This window comes from Megalobrama amblycephala, linkage group LG4 (genome assembly GCF_018812025.1).
Source record: "Megalobrama amblycephala isolate DHTTF-2021 linkage group LG4, ASM1881202v1, whole genome shotgun sequence".
NCBI lineage: Eukaryota > Metazoa > Chordata > Actinopteri > Cypriniformes > Xenocyprididae > Megalobrama > Megalobrama amblycephala.
This window is the reverse complement of record NC_063047.1, coordinates 13,390,736-13,403,413: the sequence shown is the minus strand read 5'-3', so window position 1 is coordinate 13,403,413 and position 12,678 is coordinate 13,390,736. Positions and strand designations below refer to the sequence as shown.

The 12,678-nt window shown below is 35.8% G+C and overlaps 1 protein-coding gene across 2 annotated transcripts; it reads left to right on the top strand.

Moving 5' to 3' along the window:
* Positions 1–1,114: 1,114 nt before the first annotated feature.
* noxa1 (NADPH oxidase activator 1) lies at positions 1,115–12,294 on the top strand. 2 transcript variants are annotated; one of them, XM_048187633.1, is made up of 16 exons: positions 1,115–1,307; positions 1,539–1,718; positions 4,020–4,102; positions 4,334–4,442; positions 5,626–5,760; positions 5,987–6,094; positions 7,910–7,969; positions 8,062–8,099; positions 8,195–8,333; positions 8,924–8,992; positions 9,518–9,596; positions 9,953–10,032; positions 10,884–11,038; positions 11,185–11,290; positions 11,691–11,814; positions 11,903–12,294. In XM_048187633.1, exons 2-16 carry the CDS (start codon positions 1,545–1,547, stop codon positions 12,007–12,009), a joined length of 1,566 nt encoding a protein of 521 aa, XP_048043590.1. In that variant the 5' UTR covers positions 1,115–1,307; positions 1,539–1,544; the 3' UTR covers positions 12,010–12,294. The 2 variants fall into 2 exon arrangements, with proteins under 2 accessions (XP_048043590.1, XP_048043592.1); XM_048187635.1 differs by lacking the exon at positions 1,115–1,307 and adding an exon at positions 3,315–3,538 and having other exon boundaries at positions 1,580–1,718.
* Positions 12,295–12,678: the final 384 nt, after the last annotated feature.

The window sequence follows — 12,678 nt, the reverse complement described above, 5'->3', positions numbered from 1 at the left end:
ACAAAAAATGAATAAATTGTAAAATAAAAAGGATTTGTTCATTTTAAGGATTCGTTCACAAACCCAGAATCGAATTCACTAACGAATCACCTCTACCGGGGTGCCCTGCTTGTTTACCTACTTGTTTTTTTTTTTGTTTTTTGTTTTTTTTATAAAACTCATCTTCCTCATAAGGAGTCAATAGCCAGTAAACAAGATGATGAAGAAGAAAAACAACACAGCATTTTCAAAGTTTGTGGTATTTCTGTGTGTAATTCATGTAGGACAAAAGATAATGCACATATAAAAAGTAATGTATTTTTTAGACAGATATACAACTAAGTTACTTGTCTTCTGGTTTTTAGAACTACAGACTGAAAAGCTCAATACACTATAAAGATGTTTGCATGTGTAGTTTAAACACCCTGAGAGAGTTGGAGGGACGGGGACCCTTGATGGATTACCAAAATAAGTAGCGCCATCTACTGTAAATAATATATGCAGATAGATATATAGATAAATAACACTGAAGATTAAATGAGAGTAGATTTACACATTTCTAGATATTTCACTTGTATCTCAAATAATTTTTTTTATGGTGTCCATATATCTTAAAGTTATTTGTGGAAATAATATGCTCAAAACCACGTAATGTGTCCCCGATTCGTGTACATAATGTGTCTCCATTTTGTATAAAGCAAATGTCTATTTTATTTATTTATTTATTTTTAAGATACTATGACATTTTTAACAAAATAATATTTTTTAATAAAATGCAATTTTTATAACCATAATGCCTCAAGTATTTGGTGGAAAATCTAAAGCAGTCAAACTTGGTGTGGAAAAAATGGTAATATAGTAATAGCCTACTGATATTTCCTCATTCCAGTCTTTTTCTTGACTGCTTCCCTATTAAAATAAATGTCAGGTGAAAGCTAAAAGCTTCCTGGTATTGTAACTCTTGGCTGGACAACCTTTAATGTTCTGTCCTTAAGGTGCTGAAGATAAGTGTGTTAGTGTGCATGTTGTCTTTCTTCTATTTCCTTGAATTACTCAACATCTTTTTGTTTAATTGAGCCATTGTGTACGTGCCCTACCTTCTGCTCAACAAGTCTCTCTCTCTCTCTCGGGAATGCAGGACTTCCTGATGGCATGGCAAGTGGGTGGGAACCACAGATGTGTGTCACACTACAAATATCACTTCCCTGTGAGCCAACTAAGAGTTCTGAATTACACCTGTTCAGGAGCACCTGTTCATATTCATGATCGATCACTTCTAGAAAGCAGTTCAAGTTCCTGACTTATCTGTTGTCTGTTTCTATGCAGAGGTAAGTGTCGGTTATTGTACTAGTATTGCTTTTATAGTTTTACTGTCTTAAAAGAACCTGCATAGCTAGTCTCACCTGTACTTGTAGGCAACTGTCAGATTCTTTTCGTTCCAAGCTATTAGTGAACAAAAATATGGTGTTTTCTCAGTACACTTTTGTATTAAGCCATTAATTTCATTCTGAATAAATACAGTGATTAGAAAAATAACATTTAATCTTGTTTTGTTCTAGAGGGCCATGCTGTACATAGAATTGATCAGGCTGTGGGATGAGGCCGTGCGGGCTATAGACAGCCGGGACTGGCAGGGCGCTCTCACTAAACTAAACCAGATCACAGATCACAACTGTCGCACTATGTTTGTGGTCGCGTCGACACACATCGCCCTGGGTCAAGTGGATTGGGCCATCAAGGTACAACCACAATCTTGGTACTTAACCATGTAAGAAATGATAGAAATGTAGGATATCTATAATGATACTCCAACACAGTTATCCTTGTCTTAAGTTATTAAATAGCAATTGCCAGATCTATAGTTTAGTTCAGGGGTTTTCAGTCTTTTAGATGCCACTGATCCCAAAATATGATCATCCTTGTGCAAGGGACCCTCATCCTAAAATATATTTAGGATGTATAAAAGCTATACATTTATATAAATTTATATATACAGTCATGTGAAAAAGAAAGTACACCCTTTTGAATTCTATGGTTTTGCGCATCAGGACATGACAGGACATGGTCTTTAGCAGGTCTTAAAATGAGGTAAATAAAACCTCAGATGAACAACTACACATGACATATTACACCATTTAACAAAAATAAATCCAAAATGGAGAAGCCATGTGTGACAAACTAAGTATACCCAATAATTTAATCTCTTGTAGAACCACCTTTAGCAGCAATAACTTGAAGTAATCGTTTCCTATATGACTTTATTAGTCTCTCACATCGTTGAGATTTTGGCCCACACTTCTTTACAACACTGCTTCAGTTCATTGAAGTTTGTGGGCATCTGTTTATGCACAGCTCTCTTAAAGGGTTAGTTCACCCAAAAATGAAAATTCTGTCATTAATGACTCAGTCTGCTAATAACCTCCGTTCATCTTCGGAACACAGTTTAAGATATTTTAGATTTAGTCCGAGAGCTTTCTGTCCCTCCATTAAAAATGTATATACGGTATACTGTCCATGTCCAGAAAGGTAATAAAAACATCATCAAAGTAGTCCATGTGACATCAGTGGGTTAGTTAGAAGTTTTTGAAGCATCGAAAATACATTTTGGTCCAAAAATAACAAAAACTATGACTTTATTCAGCATTGTCTTCTCTTCCGGGTCTGTTGTCAATGCGCGTTCACGACTCCGCAGTGACGCTGCTGACGTATTATCTGGTGCTCATAATAAATATGGCTGAGCAAAAAAATGCAAGTCTTCCTCTGTGTCGAAATCCTTACACATGTTTGCGAAGGTTGTTTTGTTTACAGAGTGCGTCTCAGACTGTAAACGAAGCTCGGGCGCACCAGATAGCACGTCAGCAGCGTCACTGCGGAGTCGTGAACCACACTCCGGAGCAGAAGGGGGCGGTAATGCACCAATAAGCTGGATGCCAACCGCCGTAAAACAGGAAAGAAGAAGAAGAAGAGTCGTGAACGCACATTGACAACAGACCCGGAAGAGAAGACAATGCTGAATAAAGTCGTAGTTTTTGTTATTTTTGGACCAAAATGTATTTTCGATGCTTCAAAAAATTATAACTAACCCACTGATGTCACATGGACTACTTTGATGATGTTTTTATTACCTTTCTGGACATGGACAGTTTCAATGGAGGGACAGAAAGCTCTCGGACTAAATCTAAAATATTTTAAACTGTGTTCCGAAGAAGAACGGAGGTCTTGTGGGTTTGGAACGACATGAGGGTGAGTCATTAATGACATCATTTTTGGGTGAACTAACCCTTTAAGGACTTTGACTGGGCCATTGCAACAACTTGATTTTTTTTCTTTTTCAGACATTCTGTTGTAGATTTGCTGTTGTGCTTGGGATCATTGTCCTGTTGTATGACCCAATTTCAGCCAAGCTTTAGCTGTCAGACATATGGCCTCACATTTGACTCTAGAATACTTTGGTATGCAGAGGAGATCATGGTGGACTAAAAGACTGCAAGATGCCCAGGTCCTTCGGCTGCAAATCAAGCCCAAATGATCACTCCTCCACCACTGTGCTTGACAGTTGGTATGAGGTGTTTGTCAATCTGCAGATTGTTATAAAAAAATGATTGTAAAAAGGATTTCTCGTCTTGTCTGTCCAGAGGACATTATTCCAGAAGTCTTTTGTTCAGTCTTTTGTTTTGGTTTGTTCATGCATCTTTGCAAACCTTTTTAGAGAGAAAATGCTTTCTCATGGCAGCCCTTCCAAACAAGTCATACTTGTCTTTTTGTAATTGGACTGTCATGAACTTTAACATTTAACATGTTAAATGTTAAGAGTCTGAGGTGTAGCTCTTGGGTTTTTTGCAGCTTCTCTGAATTTGCTTCTTCTCTAAGATCATTGTATTGTAATAATTTTAAAAAAGTTTATTTATTTATTTTAATGACTTTTTATTTATTTTAATGAAATGTATTTAGTTTTTACATTTTACAAAGGTCATGATTGTTATGTTTTAATTAGATATAAAATTTGTTAGATGTCTTAGACAATGTCATATACCTTTTAGGCTCTCGACCAGGTAATCGCAAAGGATTCATGTCTTGCTGTGGGATTTTTTCAGAGGTCTGCTGTTCATATGATGGCAAACAGGTGAGAAATATTTTCATATTGTAGATCTCTATGAATAAGTAGACCAGTCTGTCTGGTATGCCACAGCGTGATGCAACACAAACATTGACCTCTTTTGTTTAAAGTTGATGTTCTGGACAGTTGATTTACTTTCATCTGACACTGCTTCTTTGTTCTCTTGCTCTCTCCCTGTCTTGATGTCATTCTTTCTTTCTTTTTTTTTTTATCTATGTAATTTTTTTCTAACACCAGGCTGGAGGAGGCATTGTCTGATTGTATATTGGCTCAGAAATACATGAGGGAAAACCCTGTCATTGACTACAAACAGCTGGGACTTCGCTATAAAATGTACAGCTGGCAGGTCAGAACACAAACATATTTCTGTCTGATTGTGTAAAAAAAAAAAAAAAAAAGTAAGACATAACTATCTATAAAAGTATGATTGTCTAGATTTAGTGTGAAAGTTTTTTGGTAACATTTTATTGCAAGTTGGGAAATTGTTGACATTTTCTGTCTAGCTTTGTGTCAACTTTGCCATTAGACATGAACATTGGTGGAGTTCACCTGCACAGATAACTATCACAAGGCCTCTTTGAGGGCTGAGTAAAAAAACACCATAGTTATGCAATGTCAAATGCCAGGCTGAAAAATGATAAGACATCCAGCATTCCTCAGCTGTCTGGTTAAGGTCAGGTTAGCCTGAACAGATCAAGCAACCTTTCAGTTCCTCAAATGCATATTAGTTGAAAAACAGAAGAGAAGTTTTAAAGAGAAGAAGTTTTAAAGAGTCAATATATGACCATCACATGCAAAACTTGCACCACTTGTCCATCTTTAGACATAAGTGCACGTTTTATGTTCTATAGGTATGGTTTATGCGATCTTCTTTCATCTTGTGATGAAATGGAAGGTCCTGCTCAAAGAAATTATTCATTTTACAGATTCAGAAGAGGGCAGTAAAAAAATCATCTTACTTTAGGGATATATAAGTGTAGACACACACTACCTTTCAAAAGTTTGAGGGTGTTTTTTTGTAATATTTTTAAACATAATTACAATTTAAAATAAGTTCTATTTTAATCTATTTTAAAATGTATTTTATTCCATTGATGACAAAGCTGAATCTTCAGCAGTCATTACTCCAGTCTTCAGTATCAAATGATCCTTCAGAACTCATTCCAATATGCTGATTTGGTGCTTAAGAAATATGTATTATTATCACAGTTAAAAACGGTTGTGCTACTTAATAATTCTGTGGAAACCATGACTTTTTTTTTTTTTTTTTTTTTTTTTGGGATTCTTTGCTGAATAGAAAGTTTAAAAGGACAGCATTTATTTGAAATAAAAATCTTTTGTAACAGTATAAATGTCTTTAATGTTTTTTTGATAAATTTGATTGCATCCTTGCTGAATAGCATTTAAAAAAAAAAAAAAAAACCTTACTGACCCCACACTTTTGAACAGTAGTGTATAATCTTTTGTTGTCCTGTTGAGATGATATAATGTACAGTGTGTACTACTTGTGTGGGTTTGTTCACTTTTAGGTCCTTTATAATGCAGCAGCCGTTTACTCTAGACTGCAACAATGGGATAAAGCCAGGGACATTTTGATGGCGGCCTCAGAGGAGAGAGGAGCAGGCCGAAGCAACCTAATAGACACAGCTCTAGAGGCTATTTCTGTAAGACATATGTGATACTTATATTAAGAAAATACAAAGAGAATGCTGAAAAGCATTTTCATAGTGCAAGACGTCCACCGCTACCTTTTCATTGCCCTTTTACTGAAAATGTATCACTGACTGAACACAGTGGTTTGCAATGATCTCTGAAGTCTGTTTTCAGCGAACAATGCTCCACTAAACATTGTAATCATCACTTAATGTACCTGTCCAATTTTATTCCCAGAGGAGAGAGGTTTTGGAGCCTCTCCTGGTGCCCGAGGGTGAAGTGTTCCGTCCCAGGAAACAGGAGGTAGACCAGCTTAAACCGAGGGACTTCTTGGGTGAAGCAAAGGTGACTCACATCTTCACGCTGTACTGCTGCTTTATAGCTGTTTGAAAAATAACTATATGATACACTTCACTATAATCCAGTAATAGTAAAGTACAAAACAATTGAACACAAAAAGAGGGGTCAAATAAAAAACTGGACAAACTTAAATATGCAATATCAAATATTACAGACAAATCAATTTTAATGACATGTATGCAGTACATTAAAAAAGCATGTTAATGTTTCAAGTTGCATGCTCTAAGTCAGTAGGTCTAATAGCTCCACTAGTTGTCCACAACAATATTCAAAGGCATTAATTTTCCAGTTGTTCATGATTTACTGGGTAAAGAGGAAGGGTGATGATTTATTCACAATTTCTACCTGATAAAATATTTTTGAGCTTAGTATAACAAAAAATTGTTTATTCAGAAAATGTATCAAAATGCCCATGGAGTTTTATTAATGATTTTATCAACAATATTTTATTTTTTTCTATAACATTTCCAGATCTACATCACACTTAATATTTCTTTAAAAAAAACTGTATTGAGGAAGTAAATTAAAATAAGAAATATCATGTTTTTTTTTGTTTGTTTGTTTTGTTTTTTAGTTATTTTAGCTTAATTTAATACTTGTTTTGTCTTAAAGGTGCCATAGAATTGAAAATTGAATTTACCTTGGCATAGTTGAATAACAAGAGTTCAGTACATGGAAATGACATACAGTGAGTCTCAAACACAATTGTTTCCTCTTTCTTATGTAAATCTCATTTGTTTAAAAGACCTCTGAAGAACAGGTGAATCTCAACATAACACCGACTGTTACGCAACAGTCGGGATCATTAATATTTACGTCCCCCAATATTTGCATATGCCAGCCCATGTTCAAGGCAATATAGACAAGGGCAGACAGTATTGTGCACAGCTAAATCATCAGACGTTATGCAGGTAAGCAAGTAAGGACAATAGCAAAAAATGGCAGATGGAGCAATAATAACTGACATGATCCATGATATCATGATATTTTTAGTGATATTTGTAAAATGTTTCGTTAGCATGTTGCTAATGTACTGTTAAATGTGGTTAAAGTTACCATTGTTTCTTACTGTATTCACAGAGACTGGAGCTGTCGTTATTTTCATTTTTTAAACACTTACAGTCTGTATAATTCATAAACACAACTTCATTCTTTATAAATCTCTCCAACAGTGTGTAACATTAGCTTTAGCCACGAAGCACCATCAAACTCATTCAGAATCAATGTAAACATCCAAATAAATACTATCCTTACATAATCGGTTATGCTGCATGACAAACACTTTGTAAAGATCCATTTTGAGGGTTATATTAGCTGTGTGAACTTTGTTTTTGCAATGTATTATAGAGTCGCGAGCTCAGGGGCTGGGAGCACGAGGATTTAAAGGGGAAGCAGCCTGAATTGGCGCATTTATAATGATGCCCCAAAATAGGCAGTTAAAAAACTGAATTAAAAAAAATCTATGGGGTATTTTGAGCTGAAACTTCACAGACACATTCAGGGGACACCTTAGACTTATATTACATCTTGTGAAAAAGCATTCTAGGGCACCTTTAAATTTTTAATCATCTTGAGGCCCCCTAGTGAGTGCCTGCCATCTGATTAAGAACGTTTGAACATCTGTTGAAAATATAGAAATACATGTATGTAAGAACTTAAAAGCTGCCCAAAAAATAATGCATCTGCAGATTGTTATAAAAAAATGATTGTAATCTCATATAAACATTATAATTCTGCACTAAAAGCACTATACAAGGAATGTGACAAATGTCCAACGAAACTAAACTCTTCTTCTCACAGGTCATCACTTCTTTGATTCCAAATGATGACTTCAGGGGCTTTGATCCTCTCAGACCACAGGTAAAGTTACCACCTGTGATATTACAGCCTCAAAATTTTGTCCTGTCTTTTGTTTTCTCTCTAAACTCCACCAATTATGTATGTTCTTGCAGAAACCAGGGTACTATGAGCCAAAGGTCATAGATGGCCAGTAAGTATTCAATATTCAGAAAATATTAAAGACTGTTACAAGACCAGCTTAATACACTCATATAATATATGATATAATATATCATTCCTGCATAGGGACTCTCGTTACATGGTAATGAAGAGTGCTTATGTGGCAAAAGGGGCAGGGGAGCTAACAGTGCCTGCTGGAGCAGAAGTGTTTGTGTATAGTGATGAAGACAAGGACGGGCTGGCAGTAGTCATTTATGATGGAAAGGTGGGATACTCTTTCTTTCTAAATGTGATGGATGATTACTGAGGATTTGTTATGATTTGGAGGCACATTGAATGTTTGTCCCCCAAAATGACAATCTGCTTGTTAAGTTGTGACCTATTTTTTTTTACAGTCTATGGTTGTGACATAAGCATGACTGTTTCCAGGTCCAAGCCTCTACTATTTTAAGTTGGTAATCCTATCTCAAAAGCCATTTTATAAGCACTGTTTATTCATATCATATTTATGCTAAGTGTTTAAAATGGTGTACACCACAATCTCTTGGCTCATGACATCCCGGACACCAATATTTCAATGATTCATAAAAGATGAATCACTCTCTGGCCATCATTTCTGTATAGGGTTAAAGGTTAGGATCGTGATTTTTTCAGTAGCATAACATCAAATGGTCAGTTATATTATCACCATTTGCTTTTGGATTCTGAGCGTTTGGACTTGAAAACTGGTTATACTAATAATGTTTCTGACATTCACAAAAGCAGGTTGCAACGTCAATGTGTGATATAAAAATAATAACAAAATTTAAAATAACACCTGGGCTATTTCTTCTTTTTTTACTTTTAAAATGTCAGAGAGGTCTGGTTCCCAATTTCCTGCTTGAACCAATGGGCAAGAAAAACAAGGCTAAAAACAAGCGAATTGTAAGTGTTCTATTTTTTTATAACCTCTTTGTATGACCTCTTTCATTTCCCACAGTATGTTATTAATGGATTTTAATAGTCCTTTGCTTATATTGTTATATTGTTATTTCCCCGAGGCTCATCCAGCCTTTTTCTTAGATGTGTTGAGCTTGGTGTAAAATGCTGAATTTTATGAATGCAGACAGCTTTTAAATTCTAGTGAAAAATGTGCCTACACACTCTAAACCACAGAGATTTGGCAAAGACTGTGCTATGCCTCATCACTCTTTGTCACTTTTAGTATCCGTTATAAGGAAAATAGCTATGATGAAAATAAAAATGATTTAAATGTTTATAGCCTCTTGTGAACCCTACTTCCAGAGATGTGATGTTCAATTGAGCAAGGGATCTTCATTCCTTTGCTTTGCATACTGCAGGAGGCAGGAGCAGTGACTTTGTTCTTCAGCCTCTGATGTTCAATATCTGAATTAAAGTTGTTATTGGCAGTAATATACTGAGTGCTTTTCTCTGCATATTGCTTGGAAGGAACTCGCAAACGGCATCCCACATCCACCAGCCCTAAAACCCCCAAATCGACCTCAAGGTCCAACTCAACGTCCATTAGGTACAGAAAATATATTTTCAGATAAAACAGACACATTGAAACTGAAATTGTTTGTTAATAACTAAAGTTTTTTTTTTTTATCATAATAATTATTATAGATTATAAAATAAATATTGTTATAAAAAAGAAAGAAAGTATAATTTCTTCTATAATAATATCTTTTTCTAATATCTAAACATAATAAAAATGTTCTAATAAAAAATGCAGTGTGTAATGCAGTGCCATTAAGTAGAGCACATGCTGTGTGTTGCGTGGTGCAGTTATCATTTCCTGTCTCTCCTTCAACTGTCCTAAAAATAAATAAAATGATTGTACCAGTATTCTGAAGAATGCAAGTTTCATCCTCTCTTCTGTAGAGTTTCACCCCACCTGTGCTGGTGCTACCCACACAACTCCTCCAACGACCAGCAACTCAACCCGCGTCCCTACGCAGCAGGTGAGTAATAAAACGCACTTGAAAAACATGAAAGAATGCTCAACTTGTGGAAGGACAAATCAGTGATCCCTATGAGTTAGTATGTAACTCCAAAGTTTTATTTCAACCATACAAATCAGTTTTTGCCAGGAATTACCTTACTAAATTTCCACCAATATTAATTTAAGCGAATTTAAATGATTTATGTTCATTAAAATGAACAGATTTCTGGTCTATAAACATGGGTTTTCCATTCTTTTACTTTAACGTTTGGTGCCCCCTAATCTTGAATATTTGGTTACATCCTCAGTGCTTATATTTGATATACTTCTGCAAATTCATTTTATCTCCTTGTCCAATTTGTCAAGCCTGAAAGCCAATATTTCTGACAGTATCATGTACTGTAGATGAAAATGGAAGCAGAGCATGATTAATGCAGTGGCCGTCATGGTTGATCTTTTGTGTGAGATGAGATCTTTTGAATGAGTTTTGTGACTCAGACAAGAAGTGGAGTGTTGAGGCAGCAGGCCTTTGATTTGGCCTGATTCAGTCAGAAATACACCCAAGGGAGCAAAAGAAAGCTGAACATTTGAGGAGGAGACTATTTAAGGCCACTGCCTAGTAGAGAAACCTGATTACCTTATGACAAAACTTATATCTGAATATCCCAATACTTTGTGCACATGATAGAACTTTGTAATAGAAAAAGGGAACTTTGATATTGAAAAAAAAAGCAGCTTCCTTTTTATTTCATTTATGTACTTGTATTATAACTTTATTCACTTTGCTTATTCTTATGATCAGTTTAATGCAAAAGTCTGATTCAGATATATCTCTCAGTTGTAACCTCAGATGTTACCCCCATTTCTCAGGCCCAAACTTCACCCCAGGACTCTGGATCAGTCGTGGTCAAGGTGCACTATACATACACCATAGCTCTGAGAGTCCCTTTAGAAACTCCTTTCCGGGATCTGCAAGAGAAAATCGCTCAGAAATTAGGACAGCCTGTGACGAACATTCGCCTCAGGTAATATTGCAGACCTGCAGTCTGGCTGACCTGCTTTTAGTTGCCATAAATTCCCAGCATTAAAGTATGTTAATAATCTGCTCACATTTTCGATCATACAAACCCCCACACCATCCTTTAACACATACTACTACTTCCTCTCACAGACACAGAAGGCATGGTACCAGAGTACTAATGCCCCTAAACGGTGACGATGGACTGGATAGCTTAGAGGGTGTGGCTGAATCAGGACGTGCCAAAATTTGGTGTCAGGTAACTTTACTAACTACCATTTTTGATTGACAGCTCTAACTGACATCTGTTAAAGGAGATTAATTGTGTTAACCAGTACTGTCACCAAACGAAATAGTTTTCAAAAAGGTGTCCCATGCACACCGCTGTCTGCGATTGGTCACCCAAAATTCATACGTCTGGTTGAGCTAGTGTCTGTATGTTCAAAGAGAGCAATGTTTTAATAGCACCACATAGTCACATAGTGTTTACACTATTTTAGGGAACCATCCTATGAATGTTTTACTTGTTTGTTAAACTGTGAGGAAAAAATTCACCCATCATCAGCTTGAACTTTGTTCTATTACAAATGAATGTTACACCAATTTGGTAATTTGTAACTTTTGGCAACTTTCCCCCCCCCCCCCCATCTTGTCCAAAGAATGAGGACCCTCTGGCCAACAGGACCATTCTTTATCAGATGGTGGCACTATATGACTACAATGCACAAGGCCCAGAGGATTTGGAATTCAGTGAAGGCGACACAATTGACATTCTCAGTGAAGGTACGTAAACACAGGGGTGTCTTTTCTTTATTATTAGAGAATTTTAATTTGTTTTCATTTTCTTTTTCTTTTTTCCTCCATTTTGCAGTGAATGAGGAGTGGTTAGAAGGGCACATTGCTGGAAATATCGGCATCTTTCCTAGAAGTTTTGCTCATCAGGATACAGAGAGCATCAGTGGGGCATCAACAGATTGACACAGCCTTTAAACATCTACAGTTGCCATGTTTTGCATTCAATCATTAAGAACTTTCTTATGTGCAGCGACAGTATAGAGGCATCCATCTGCCGAAATTAATGACAGTATTTATCAGAAGATTTTTTTTCTTTATGCCAAATTGTGCCTACTCCTGACTGTTGTTTCTATGAACATGATCACAATAACATTTGAGCATAGATTTTGCAAGATTCAATCAAATTAATTTCTCCTCTCCATAATTTTTCATGTTCCAAAGGTATTTAAAAATGAATTTTCCATTTTAGCATTTTTCTTGATTTATTTTTCCATTTACTTAATGAAATTACAGCTCACTGTAAGTGCTTTTAACTTGAAAATAATATTGTTTGGAAATTTAAGCTGTCTAAAAAAATATATTATTATGTAAATTGGTACTGGAACACCTAAATTCTATTTGAATTAGATGCCATCTGGAAACTCTTGGCTCTCTTTATAGAGTGAGTTAATTTAATATTAATAGAAGAGGGAGAATTTCAGGTACTTTTTGAGATCACAAAACCGGGCGGCTTGAGGTCTAAACCAGAGTTTTAAATAGTGCTCCATAGGATGTCATCTTCAATTTATATCATTACCACCCACTTCTTCTTAACCTGCAGCTGACACAGTATTTATCATATACAAACTGAAC